At 44.8% G+C, this 13,858-nt stretch overlaps 2 protein-coding genes across 3 annotated transcripts; both read left to right on the forward strand.

Annotated features, from left to right (window-relative positions):
• The first annotated feature begins 460 nt into the window (after positions 1-460).
• On the forward strand, positions 461-8,785 carry klhl2 (kelch-like family member 2). 2 transcript variants are annotated; one of them, XM_040186247.2, is made up of 15 exons: positions 461-983; positions 2,172-2,291; positions 2,423-2,529; positions 2,627-2,748; positions 3,080-3,242; positions 3,377-3,486; positions 3,586-3,702; positions 4,667-4,816; positions 4,918-5,035; positions 5,609-5,806; positions 5,895-5,996; positions 6,222-6,350; positions 6,440-6,580; positions 6,673-6,816; positions 7,114-8,785. In XM_040186247.2, exons 1-15 carry the CDS (start codon positions 916-918, stop codon positions 7,140-7,142), a joined length of 1,818 nt encoding a protein of 605 aa, XP_040042181.2. In that variant the 5' UTR covers positions 461-915; the 3' UTR covers positions 7,143-8,785. The 2 variants fall into 2 exon arrangements, with proteins under 2 accessions (XP_040042181.2, XP_077965327.1); XM_078109201.1 differs by lacking the exon at positions 461-983 and adding an exon at positions 1,477-1,496.
• A 377-nt stretch (positions 8,786-9,162) lies between these two features.
• Positions 9,163-13,733, forward strand: msmo1 (methylsterol monooxygenase 1). The gene is made up of 6 exons (XM_040186248.2): positions 9,163-9,582; positions 10,870-11,163; positions 11,252-11,400; positions 11,780-11,906; positions 12,010-12,164; positions 13,031-13,733. Exons 2-6 carry the CDS (start codon positions 10,909-10,911, stop codon positions 13,218-13,220), a joined length of 876 nt encoding a protein of 291 aa, XP_040042182.2. The 5' UTR covers positions 9,163-9,582; positions 10,870-10,908; the 3' UTR covers positions 13,221-13,733.
• Positions 13,734-13,858: the final 125 nt, after the last annotated feature.

A 13,858-nucleotide genomic window follows, 5' to 3' on the forward strand; every position in this document is an offset into this window, starting at 1 on the left:
AAATCAAGATGATAAGGTAATAGAAAATTAAGAGGTAAGAAGTAAAACACGAGAGATGGTAAATCTAATTTAATTGATCATCAAATTGTTATGTTAATTAAAACCTATAATTACATTTCTAATTCTAGATTTTTACCCAAAAGTTCTTATTCTCCTGGGGCAGTCTTGCAGCTCACTGTGCTGAATTACTTTATGGGACACAATCCCAGTACAATGCGTATTTAATACATATTTAAGATATTTTAGATCATTGTCTTTTTGGATTTGCTCTTGATTTAGTGTCAAAGTACTGAACTGCCAACGCACCATTCTAATTTATTTCTCTAGAGCTTTGGCTTTAGTTCACCCCCCCACACACACCCCTCCCTCCCTCCACCCGGTCGGTCTCCCACAGCTAGAGGGAGACAGCGCGTTCTTGTGGGACACCTTAGCTGCTCGGAGGACCGTCTTTGCCGACATTGTCCTTGTTTGTGCGTTTTCTAATCAGCGATTGGAACATAACAGGTAGCCTTGACCGCGCGCCCCTCGCACCCCCCAGGAGGGGAAGAGAGGATATAATAAAATACCCCCTCCCCCCCCCACACACACACACACACACACAATTAACCCCCATTGACGCTGCTGTTTTTTATTTTTATTTGTGGGGTTAGTTCCTTCTTCTTCGCTGCGGCGGACCGACAGCACAGACAACAGCCGGGTTCGACAGCAACGTGTTTGTTACTGAGCGTGTGCCTCCCCCACCTCCCTCCCTCTCTCCTCCAGAGCACCCCCCCCCTGCAGTCGGAGCCGTGTGCTTCAATGAGACGGGCTGATTTTAGGGGGCTGCCGTCAGCCCGCCTCGCCGCCTCCGGACAGCTGACCGCCGCGGCTCGCGCTGTAGTTTAGAGCCAGCGGGGCGCGCAGCGTGGATATGGAATGGTGCGCGCCGCTGGGCCACGTTTTCAGCCTCTGAAAAACACCGGAATCATGGACAGCCATCCGCTGTGAGTGCAACAACAATCGCCGTGTGTGCGCGCGCGCGCGCGTGTGTGTTTGTGTGTTTGTGTGTGTGTGCTGACGTTTCCCACTGACAGGCTTTGACTGATGGTGCCGCATTGAGCGGCCACAGCGGCCAGCCGGTGTGGCCGCTCACTGTGCGGGGAGGACCGGGGAGGAACCGGGGAGGAACCGGGTCACCGAGAGCCGGGGACCGATACCGAGCCCGGCCGGCTGAGAGTGTGGAGAGACAGAGGGGGGGGGGTCTTATAATCCGATGCTTTGTTGGGGGTGTTTTCTTTTGTTTATGACAGAGGGGACGTGTGTCAACTGCTACGTAGTCGTGTGTGTGTGTGTGTGTGTGTGTGTGTTTGTGACAAAAAACAAGGGCCACGTGATTTTGCCACGAGCAGCGTGATTATTTGTAGGCCATATGTGTTGGGTGTTTTATTGTGAAAGCGAAAGGCCACCGGTGTTCGCTGTGTTAGTGGTGGAAAGTGGCCCACATTTACAGTTTTGAGGTACTTGTACTTCACTTCAATAGTTCTGCTTTTTTATGTTTTTCTTCTATTTCACATTTTTTTGTACTTTTACAGTTAAAGTTTCCATTTTCAGATTGACATTGAACCAGCAGCTATGTCATTTAGCTGACGCTTTTATCCAAAGCGACTTACAATGATTTACATTTACACACAAGTTATGATGTTTATACAAAACTAGCTGTGGCTTCCAACAATTTGCTTAGATTACAAGGAAGTTCAAACTTTTCCTACAAATTAGTGTAACGTTATTTTTCATTTTCGTGACGCCTAAGATTTATTACGTGACCCTCTAGAGGGGTGCCAACCCTTGTTTGGGAACCCCTAAACGGAGTATTTAAAATAGAACTTGACCAGCTACATCCGTACTGGCACCTTAATGCATCAGTATAGGCAATTTAATTATACTATACATAACATCGTCATTGATGATGGTAATTTTACTACTTTAATAGAATACATTTGACTGATAATACGTCTCCTACTCAAGTATGTAAGTGGATATAGTTTTTACACCATATATAAAAAGGTTAACACATTACCGAATGTCCGGCTATAGAAAATAACACACACATCTTGTGCATTACCACTCAACGTACTTCCTGTATGTAGAGGTCTGATGTCAGCAATGTTGTCCGTCCGTGCCGTCCCTCTCAGGGGAACCAGACTTTGTCCACACGCTCTGGACAAAGAAGACGGCGTCGAGAGACACGGTCCTGTCACGCTGAACCCTCGTCACATGAGGAAGGCGTTCAAAGTCATGAACGAGCTGCGCAGGTGATGCACGGTTGTCTCTTTCCGGTCTTATGTTGTACTCTGGCCACCCTTTCTTTTTTTTTTTTTTTATGTTTGTAAAAATAAGTAAATAATAATTGTAATCTCTCGCCTCTCCGTCTCCTAAATGACAGCCAGAGCTTGTTGTGCGATGTGACCATAGTGGCGGAGGACGTAGAGATCGCTGCTCACAGGGTGGTTCTGGCTGCCGGGAGCCCGTACTTCCACGCTATGTTCACAGGTGAGGACTTGCTGCCATTTGTGCCTGCTGGACATTGTTTTAATCACTTTTCTGTTGTTTATTATGTCCTCCTGCGGTAATGGGTGCCTGCCAACAGGTGAGATGGCAGAGAGTCGGGCGAAGCGAGTGAGGATCAAGGAGATGGACGGTTGGACTCTGGGCCTTCTCGTCGACTACATCTACACAGCCGAGATACAAGTCACGGAGGATAATGTGCAGGTAAACGCACACAGATCCATTCGCGGCGCTTCTGCTGAGATTAGGAAAGTGTACAATATAAGCATCAAGTTGTTTCACTTCATCATATGTTGAGCCTATTGACTAAAAAGTCCTGCCTTGCCTTTGGGGTAATTCGCTCCTTTTGGAAAGTGCAAAGTCAAATAAAAGGACGAGGCATTCTTGCTGCTGTAATTTACACTTTAGTTTGGCAGCTCAGACCCTTTACTGTAATCTACACACATGCATTTTATCTTTTTATTTTTAGGCTCGACCTGTTGGTCATTTTGAGTGACCCTGCGATCCTCTGAAGTAAAGGGTTGTTTTTTGACAGGCGTTGCTGCCTGCAGCCGGCCTGCTTCAGCTGAACGAGGTGAAAAAGGCTTGTTGTGAGTTCCTGAGCTCTCAGCTTCACCCATCCAACTGTCTGGGGATTCGAGCTTTCGCTGATCTTCATGCCTGCTCTCAGCTCCTCACACAGGCCAACAGCTACGCAGGTTCGCGTGTGCAAATCTCCACTTGTTGACTGCGCGTTGAGTGCGTTGTTCCGTATCCTTGAGCATGTGGCAACAAGACGATGTTGAGAGAAGTCATTGTACTACTTATTTTCATTCCATGCTTTGCCTGACAGAGCAACATTTCACCGAGGTGGTTGGGAGTGAAGAGTTCCTCAATTTGGGCATGGAGCAAGTGTCGAGCCTGATCGCCAGCGACAAGCTCACCATCCCCACGGAGGAGAAGGTACGTACTCACTTTGTTCAATGCACGCAGGTAGGACAGCACAACAAGACGGCCGTACCGGATGGGCCTCAAGTGTTCTCCGTGTGATTCCCTCTGCAGGTGTTTGAGGCGGTGATAGCTTGGGTCAACCATGACAAGGATGTCCGGCAGGAGCACTTGGCTCACCTGATGGAACACGTCCGCCTGCCGCTGCTGTCCAGAGAGTACCTGGTGCAGGTATGAGCGTCCCCGCGGGACAGTTTGTTGTGCCGTCAAACTGACTGACCTCCGTTTACGCCTTCCACATTTCCACTTTGATTGGATGACGTAGCATATTAAAAGAGGGGTAGTGATGCTGTGGTTGGATCAGGAATATTCCACCCTGAAGTCTGGACGCTGGTGGTGAGGATGATGATGATGATGATGATGATGATGATAATGGTGGTGACGAAGGGAGTTGCTGAAGATGGGAGGAGTAACGGGCCTGGACACTGGATATGATGGAGGCTTGAGGCGAATGAGGTGGAGGAGGGCGGCGCCGGTTCATACTGCAATGTGCACTGTGAGACGAGAGCAGTTGAAAACATTTTGAAAGCAATTGTGTGATTCGCGCTTCGGGCAGCCGTGGCCGAACCAGCTCACAATCAGCTGATATTTATGAGTTTAAAGTGAGTCTTCTTGAATCGACTTCTGCCAAGTGTCATTTTGAACATTTTGACATTATTAAAATGATCTTGGCAGTATGATCCATCCTTTTTTTTACAGAGCTTTATGACTTTCAACCAGCTGGTTGAAGTTAAGCTTCAGATACAGCAGCTTCTATTGATTTGATCATTATACATTATTTTTTTATTATGTGGAAATTCACGCAGTCTCCATCCTGCAAAGGAAAAACACTTCACTTCAATGCACTTCCCCCAATGCTCCATGGTATCTAACAATTTGTCTCTTGGTACTATTAAAATTGTTCAGGTAAAATCTAAAGATAACTATGTTAAGTACCAATACACGTCAGATTTGTCATTGGAACCCCAACTCGTCTTTGTTCTGGATTTATATTTGTGTCTTTTGCTTTGACTTCAGTTCATGTAACCCTTATTCCACAGGTACTTCTTTTTGTCAGCTGTTGTTGTGTCAATGCAGCTTTTTGTTAATGCACCCGGCTGACTGGCTCCGTTCCTCACTGTTCTGGTTGTGTTAGCGGGTGGAGGAGGAGTCTCTGATCAAGAACAGCAGTGCGTGCAAAGACTACCTCATCGAGGCCATGAAGTACCACCTGCTGCCGGCCGACCAGAGGGCTCTGATGAAAACCGCGCGCACACGCATGCGGACTCCGGCCTGCTGTCCTAAGGTATCCACACACACACACACACACACACACACACACTGTGCTGCTCCTCACTAATAACAAAGCGACAGCAGTTGATGTGCAGTTTGTCACGTTCTGCGCAGGTGATGGTTGTGGTCGGAGGCCAGGCTCCCAAGGCCATCCGCAGCGTTGAATGTTATGATTTTGAGGGGCAGAGGTGGTACCAGGTCGCCGAACTCCCGACCAGGAGGTGCAGAGCAGGTAGGAACGCATCAATGGCAGAGACGACGAGGTGAACAGCGTCGCGGTTCCGTTAGAGCACCTGAACGCCCCGCGGCCACCCAAAGTCACCAAAGTGGTGTTGCATTCAGGTGGTCCTCATCTCCTTCTAGATTATATGATTAACAAAATCAGCAGGACTTGTTTCTCAAACTGATGATAAAGTGTATATTCTGTTTTACAGGTTTAGACACCTGTATTATTAGCACAAAGCCTACATGCTTAATATTTAATATACTGTATCTGAATAACTTTTAATAAATCTGGTGGGTTTGTAATCTGTCTATTTTCCATCTTTTTCAGCAATTGATTAAGAACGTGAAACCTCCTGGTTTTATTAGTAGACACAGTTCACCCGAAAACAATTTGGCACCACATTTGATATAAAATCCATATTTTTCGGCCTTCTTTCCGTTTTTACTTAAAAGTGACTCGGGCAAACGATCGTTCGTCATAATCTCTGCTGGCTACGTTTTTGAGGTTGCTTCAACATTTGGCCTCTCTGAACCAGGCCGTTTGCGTGTTTGTATTTCGCGTGTGTCGTTGCCCTTCCAGGCGTGGTGTACGTCGGCGGATGCGTGTACGCGGTCGGCGGCTTCAACGGCTCTCTGCGCGTGCGCACGGTCGACTGTTACGACCCGACGGCGGACCGCTGGACGAGCGTGAGCAGCATGCAGGACCGCCGCTCGACGCTCGGGGCCGCCGTGCTCAACGGGCTCCTGTACGCCGTGGGGGGCTTTGACGGCAGCACAGGTACGGGACAGTGCCCAGTGAGAGGCACGCAGGCAATTATGTCGTATGTGATCGTGAACGGTGTTTTGGGATTCGTGTGCTTTTGCAGGTCTGTCGACAATCGAGGCGTACAACGCAAAGACGGACGAGTGGTTCCATGTGTTGCCCATGAGTACCCGACGGAGCAGCGTAGGAGTGGGTGTGGTCAACGGTGAGTACAACTCTCCCAGGTCACTGTAAAAGTCACTATTCAGTAAAAACCAAGCGATGTTCCAGCAATGAATTCCTATTTTTGCCAGCACGTAACGTGTTTGAAATGTTGAGCTTCACCAACCTGTATTTCCGGCAAGGCTTCCGTAATATATTTTAATGTGTTTCTATGATTCTAAGTTAGGACCTTTTGTGTGACTGTGTTTTTTTTTTTTTTCTTCCTCAGGGATCCTGTATGCAATTGGAGGCTACGATGGTGCAACAAGACAATGTCTCAGCACGGTAGAATCTTACAACCCTAAAAGCAACGCGTGGAGCTACATCGCAGAGATGGGCACGAGACGCAGCGGAGCAGGTGTGTGTTGTGTGTTTCATTAGATCATTGTGTTGCTATACTCAGACAGAAATGGTGACCACATGATTGTGTGTGGCGTCCTCCCTCAGGTGTGGGTGTGCTAAAAGGTCTGCTGTATGCGGTGGGGGGTCACGATGGTCCGCTGGTGAGGAAGAGCTGTGAAGTTTACGACCCGGCCTCGAACAGCTGGCGGCAGATAGCCGACATGAACATGTGTCGACGCAACGCAGGTAACGCTGACACTCTCGTCCAGCAGAGGTCCTCGAGTGTGAGTCACTGGACGCCCGTTAATCATTCTGTGTGTGTGTGTGTGTGTGTTCAGGTGTGTGTGCCGTAAACAACGTACTGTATGTGGTGGGAGGAGACGACGGCAGCTGCAACTTGGCGTCCGTCGAGTTCTACAATCCAAACTCGGACAAGTGGACACTGCTGCCGGCCTGCATGAGCACGGGACGCAGTTATGCAGGTGTGTGATGAGAGACGCGCAATGAACACTGTGCTAAACTGAACATTTTGTATGCAAAATGCCATGAGAGGCAAGTTTTCAAAAAGGTTGAAGTTTGGGAAGCGGCTCTGCTTTTGGAGAATCGTATCAAAATCATAACAAATTCCTAGTACCAACACTACTTCTAGTTGACATGAAAGCCATTTTGACGTTATTTCTTCACATTTATACTTCACATTTACAACATGCAGCATTGCAAGTGTACCACATGTGGCGATTAGCGACGCAAACATCTCACTTTGCCGCTTTCGACCGCAGGTGTGACTGTGATCGACAAACCCTTGTGACTGCTCTCGACACTCGCCGCCGACTTGAAGCGGAACGCATTCTGCTGAGAACACTGATCTCGGATCTGTCGATGACGCCGATGCTCGGATGATGCTGGGCAGCGTCGGCACAGGCAACGACGACGAGGGAGAAAAATGACAAGATTGCTGTCGGGGATGAAGATTTTTTTTTTTTTTTGCACTGAATGGAAAACCCGTGTTTTAATCCCCACCTGAAAGGACTGCCGCTGGCGAACGGACAAACTAGTTTGAAGCGCCACTGCGGTGTCATTGCAGCGCAACTGATTTGAAGCTTGATTAACTGCAACGCTACTTTACCAGTAGAGGTGTTAAACAGGAAGCAGCTCTGAGAGAGACCACTGGTCAGATCCATGAGCGTGGAAGACAAGATTCGGCACTGAAATCTTTGCTTTTCCTATGGTTTGTATTGTGAAACGGTATGTGTCTGAGTTTGTGAGTGTGCGCTTGCATATAAAAGGTGCTCCTTTGCTTGGGCATGTGCGTTTGTGAGCACCTGAAGTCTCCGTGTGGTGACGCCCGGTCCGACGCCGCATGAACGCGCTCTGTCCGACCTTTTTTTTTTTTTTTTACGGTGTTGCAGTGTGGCTGTTCAAGAGTGCCTGGATGTCAAATTGCGTCCTTCTTCCCCCTTTGTTACGCCTCAAGGACTGTTACTGGAGGGAGCGCGGCTGTGCCGGGATACATTGGAGAAGTGACTCCAGATCCGTTGAGTCGGCCCCGCATGAACCGCGACCCCCCTGAGAAGCGTTTGCAGAAGAAATGTACTTTTAAAATTGTTTTAAACCAACACCCTTCCCTTTGGTGAAGGAGAGGAGTCATAGGTGTTGCCAAAAACAGTGAAGGACAATAGGAGAAGCTGAACAGCTGGATGTATCAGTGCTTTACTGTCATAAAGGCAGCCATCTTTGTTGTGGTTGAAACCGTTGAGGATGACAACAACAACAACAACAACAACAACAGCAACAGGCAGAACTCACCGCATGGTCCCGAAACTCGAGTCTCCGATCCTTCAGCGGTTCCCTCATCCTCCTTCGGTGTAGCATCCCTGCTAACTACTGCACACCCCGTGCTATGAATATGCCAATTTTAAAATGTGTCTTCATTTCTGTCTCTCTTGACTTCTTTATTAATCTGTTCTCTCTTTCTGGAAAGTGACCAAACCTACTCTTTATGTTCTGTTCCTCTTTCCTCTCCTCCTATATTGCAAAAAAATAATGCTATAATAGTAACTGGTATTGCTGTTTTCTTGTCAGTGTATTGAGGAATGTCATGTAGGCTATTGACTTTAAAAATGTTTCATTACTTGTTTTATATTATCATTAATAAATATGCTTCTTGTATTTAAAGCTGTGAAATGACATAATCTGTTTTTAAAACTTTGCCAAATCAGTAAAATGTTGAAATGTGTTACGCTGTCTGTGATATTTTGATGACATTACAACGATTTATTTGTTAAAATTTCACATTTTAGCATTAGCGTCGTGCTGCTACCATTCCCCTGCTCGGTTTCATCCTCTTCTTAACCTCTCTGCCAGTTTGCATTCATTCAGTGACATTATTTTAGACAACATTCAATATTTTGGCCTCCTCTATGAAATAAAAAAAGCATTCTGGTGAATAACTAGGTACACTTACTTGTAGTTTTTATTTGGGTACGCCACTTAATTTTTCTACTTCACTACTTGATGGCTGGTCAAAAACTCATTGTATGTTGATCTGATATAAGTAACTTACATTAAATCAAGTAATTAAACTGATCTATTTTTAAAATTCTGCTCACATGTTAATGCTTCAGTAAAATTGATGTAATATATCAGATACATAATGTTCAAAGAGATACTACATCTCATTGTGCAGATTTGAAAGAAGTAATTTTTATCGAATTGTTTTTTGGTAGTTTGTTACTACCACGGTACTGGAATTAACTTTTAATTTGTTTAGTGAAAAAGTATTCAGTATTGATATTTTAAAAATCCAATGAAATGTTACGTAACAAATTAATGTGACGACGTAACAAAACAAGGAAGCGCGTTGACTGAGGAACCCACAGTACGAACAGGAGATATAGTTTTATCTAAATGAAAATTCTCTCTTCTTTGATCGAAGTCACAGCCTCTCTTGATGTAAATTAAACACGGAAGACTTTCACGTATGACTCAAAGTTCTCCGCACCGCCCAAAACCTCGTTCCTCGTTCAGCACGGCAGAGGTTACGAAAAGCGCAGCTCGCCTCTAATTGGTCGACGCTCTGGAAACACCGCGTCTGACTATCATCGCTCCATCCCGCGGACCAATCAGCGAGGCCGCTTCCCCCCTCGACGTCAGTCGCCTCTCCTCGTGGCCAATCGGATGGTTCGACGTGAGTGTACTTCACCCGCCTGCACGCCTCGGCGAAGGTAGACGGGACGTTCGGCCGAAAGGTGAGAGAACCTGCGTCGTTAGCCGCAAACGAGATGTTTCAATGTGTTTAATTTTGCAGAAATAATCGACATCTGTTGTTAATGTCTTTGAATGAAGAGTCGAGGCAGATTGTTTTTCTTTTTTACATCTACGGAGCAACATGTCAGCCAGTTTAGTAATATGAACCAGTTCAATCATAATCCTGAAATAGTGTCCCGAGTATTAGTGACGTTATATAAGTTCGTTATATATCTTCGGATATGTTTGTCGTCTTGTTACATTGAGGTGTATAAGTTGTCGCACCTACTGTCTGTTAGCGGAAGTACTGAATGCTTCTGTGCAGAATTGATCGATTCTTACATTATTTATTGTTGCCTTGGGAACCTGGTCTTGGGAAACATTGTTTAAACACCGTATGTTGCTATAAAGCAATACAATGAAGTAGTGTTTTTTAATAGTGAAATATATTTAAGTCCTGCAGTGGTGGAGTATTATATTTACTCATATCATTCTTTTACTCAAATCATTTACATTTCTGTTGTATATTTTACTAGAAACAGTTCATAACACTTGCTAGTTCATTTGCATTCACATTGTAAGAGCAGAAGCAACAGTTTATTTATAAAATGTAATGCATAATTATAGATTAATTATCCACATGATCTAATCATGTATAAAGACAACATAGTCAAAAATGACATTTTGCATTATTAGTACTTTAAATAATTCTAATTTTGGTTCACCTACGTTACAATCTTTAATTTAGTATTGTTCTGAAAAAATATTTTTGTAAAATGGTATTATAACTACTCTTACTTCTTACATTACAGTCTATGTGTCTCTGGTTGCTTGTGAATATATATATATATATATATATATATATATATATATACATATATATATATGTATATATATATGTATATATATGCATATGCATGTATAGCTTCAAATAGTGTTTAGTGAACTAAATGCAGTTTGTTGATAATTATTTCAATTTTTACAAGTGTATGAATACAAATGAGTTGACATGTGGTGGAAATTATTACATGGCCCACAAGTATTTTTTCTTCCATTCTGTTTGGCAGAAAGTTGAAATAACGTTTATTAGAATAAACCATATTCATGTATTGGCTTGGTAGTGTTTGGTTTTATTTTGACTCCATATAGATATTCCATAGCATGTGTGTGTGCGCGCATTGTAATCTATAAAATGAATAGAAATGCTGCTTGATGTTGTGAAAACTAAAATGAGAATATCCTTTGTCAAGTCGAGCTGCTCATGCATCATCGTGTTTCCTGTCTTTCAGTCTTCTCTCCTCACCTACACTCACCCTGCGTTGTCCACCATGGAGGTGAACGGCACGTCGGACATCCTGAGCTCCGCTTACCTGGCGGCGGAGTACGTAGATGCAGTTTTGCCGGAGAACCCCTTCCAGCCCTCACTGAAACATGCCTGGGACTACATGCTGGACAACTACACCAAGTTCCAGATTGCCACATGGGGGTCGCTCATCGTCCACGAGGTCATCTACTTCCTGTTCTGCCTGCCCGGGTTCCTGTTCCAGTTCATGCCCTTCATGCAGAAATACAAGATCCAACCGGTGCGTTTGGTTGTTAGGCTTCCGTGTGATGAATGCGAGGCGACATTCCCGTTAACGGACCTCCTGTTTCGTGTATTTGTGTGCGCAGGACAAGCCAGAGACCTGGGAGAAGCAGTGGACATGTTTCAAGATGCTGCTATTCAACCATTTCTGTATCCAGCTGCCGTTGATCTGCGGGACTTACTACTTCACGGAATTCTTCAACATCCCTTACGACTGGGACTCAATGCCTCGCTGGTCAGTCGAAGCACAATTAATCATACCTGAAGGCGTCGTATTCAAACCACCTTGGATACTTCAATAACTGCTCCGCGAGCGTATTTGCAAATGTCAAAAACAGGGTGTGGAAGCTTTACTCTGACTATGACTCTGATAAACCCTGTTACTCATTTTAAATACATTTTGCCAAACCGAATAAGGGCACTCTTAATTTTTCACAAACCCTATAGTGTATTTTTAGATTATGTATTTTAACCTGAACATAAAATAACTCCACCGATGCCATAAATTCTTCACAAGATGAATTAATCACTGCCTCTGTCTTCAGCAATATTACTGTTGTTGTGGGATCTGAGGTAACTGATCTCCTCCTGTCTCCTCTCCTCGTCTCCTCCAGGCCGCTGGTGCTCGCTCAGTGCTTCGGCTGCGCCGTCGTTGAAGACACCTGGCACTACTTCCTCCATCGTCTGCTGCATCACCGCAGGATCTACAAATACATCCACAAGGTCCACCACGAGTTCACCGTGAGTACATCACACACATGCTGGTTAAATAGATAAACACAAACAAAAAAACTACACACACACACACAAACGTCCTCGTCACATCGTGTCCGCCGTCCTTCAGGCTCCGTTCGGCATGCAGGCGGAATACGCTCATCCCGCCGAGACTCTCATCCTGGGAGCCGGTTTCTTCATCGGCATCATGATCTTCTGTAACCACGTGTTCTTCCTGTGGGCCTGGGTGTCCTTCCGTCTGCTGGAGACCATCGACGTCCACAGGTGGGACTCATCTTCCAATCGGTTTTGTCTTCCGCAGGTCCTTCTGCAGGAGGGCGTTGTTAGTGTTCATTAGTGTGACTCCTGATGCATATTTCCGTGTTGGAGATAGAGCAGCAGTTACGTCACTGATGATCATCCGTGACTCAGTAGGTTGACCACTAGAGGGCCACACAGGGCGCCAGATGTTGTTTTCACATTATCAGGTCACACAGAACTCCTTACACATTTATATGATGTTTTTATTTTTTCTTAACTAGTTTTGAAACTTGCTTTTGGAAACAAGCAAATTGATTAATTGTCATTTTATGCTGAAAAATATGCTCATTATAGTTTAATCATTCTTTTTTTGTAATTTCTGTCATTGTAAATAACGCTATAATAATGTAATCACACAAGTAACCAACCAACATAGCACAGCAACACAAAGGGTGGGACGGGTTAAGAAAAATATTTAAAAAAAGAAATACATAGAAGAGTAAGTATAAATAATTCCGGGATTATTTTTCCAGGCCGCCTCGACACCGTTTTCATATTGTTATTTTTTTTCTTTTTTAAAAAGCCAACGATGCAGCAGTATTAAATAAAAGAGGACAAAGTCACAAATAATCATTGTCAGTAGAACCATGTGCAGTGCAATAAGAACATAAAATGAGCCATCATGAGAAATCTGACCACAAGCACCAAACCAACAGAAATGAATCATATCTTCTTCATTTCGAGAGCCTCATACGAAAAGCATTTGTCTTGTTGCAAGGATAAAAATGTTGATTCTTAATATCCGCGAAGGAGCAAAAGATTAGTGGTTTTTCTTTTAATGACAGACTTTCTCCCCCCCCCCCCCCCCCCCACCCCCTTCCCACTCGCAGCGGTTACGACATCCCTCTGAACCCGCTGCACCTCATCCCGTTCTACGGCGGCACACGTTTCCACGACTTTCACCACATGAACTTCGTCGGGAACTACTCCTCCACCTTCACCTGGTGGGACAAGCTGCTGAAGACGGACAACCAGTACAACAAGTACATGGAGAAACAGGGAGAGAAGAAGGAGCAGTGAACCCATCACGGGCCTTTGTTCTTACAGCGGCCTGTTTCGTCGGGAGCAGGGGAGAGGCAGCGACTAGGACGGACGCGCACACACACACACACACAAACACACACACACACACACACACACACACACACACAAGCCAGTCAGTGTGTTGGCTTCGTTCTTCTGTGCCTTACTATTTCTGTCTGCTTCTGGTAACGGCTGCCGATTGAATAAAAAAACGTCAACATCCTCATTTTGATCTGTCGCTCTGCTTGGTCATTGCACGCTTCGAGAACAAACGTCTTTCTTGTGAAATGCTTGTTTTACCTCCGAATGTCTGAGCACTTTACCGCTTCCTCTTGAGTTTAACTGAGTCAGAGAGTAACTCGGTGTCACAGCTGCTGTTCAGTTAGAATTGTCTGGACTCAAGTCGAGTTTGATGTAAATCCATGTAAACATTTTGATGCGAAAGGGTTAAGGGTTTTGTTTTAAATTGTACAAATAAATAAATGCTGTCTTGATTTTTACACAAATAAACATTGAATATGTTTTTTTTGTTGTTGTTATCATGCACGTATCGACTGATTAGAACAAGATCTGTTTTGTTTTGTTTGAATTTGATACAAAAAGTTCCGTTTAATCAATTGAATACTCGCTTTAAA

Source organism: Gasterosteus aculeatus, chromosome 9 (genome assembly GCF_964276395.1).
Source record: "Gasterosteus aculeatus chromosome 9, fGasAcu3.hap1.1, whole genome shotgun sequence".
NCBI lineage: Eukaryota > Metazoa > Chordata > Actinopteri > Perciformes > Gasterosteidae > Gasterosteus > Gasterosteus aculeatus.

Coding starts and splice junctions, on each gene's coding strand:
- msmo1 (XM_040186248.2), top strand. CDS start 10,909: ATGGAGGTGAACGGCACGTCGGACATCCTGAGCTCCGCTTACCTGGCG. Junction 11,907..12,009: donor AGGTCCACCACGAGTTCACC/GTGAGTACATCA, acceptor GCCGTCCTTCAG/GCTCCGTTCGGCATGCAGGC. Junction 12,165..13,030: donor GAGACCATCGACGTCCACAG/GTGGGACTCATC, acceptor TCCCACTCGCAG/CGGTTACGACATCCCTCTGA.
- klhl2 (XM_040186247.2), top strand. CDS start 916: ATGGTGCGCGCCGCTGGGCCACGTTTTCAGCCTCTGAAAAACACCGGA. Junction 2,749..3,079: donor TCACGGAGGATAATGTGCAG/GTAAACGCACAC, acceptor GTTTTTTGACAG/GCGTTGCTGCCTGCAGCCGG. Junction 6,817..7,113: donor CACGGGACGCAGTTATGCAG/GTGTGTGATGAG, acceptor TTTCGACCGCAG/GTGTGACTGTGATCGACAAA.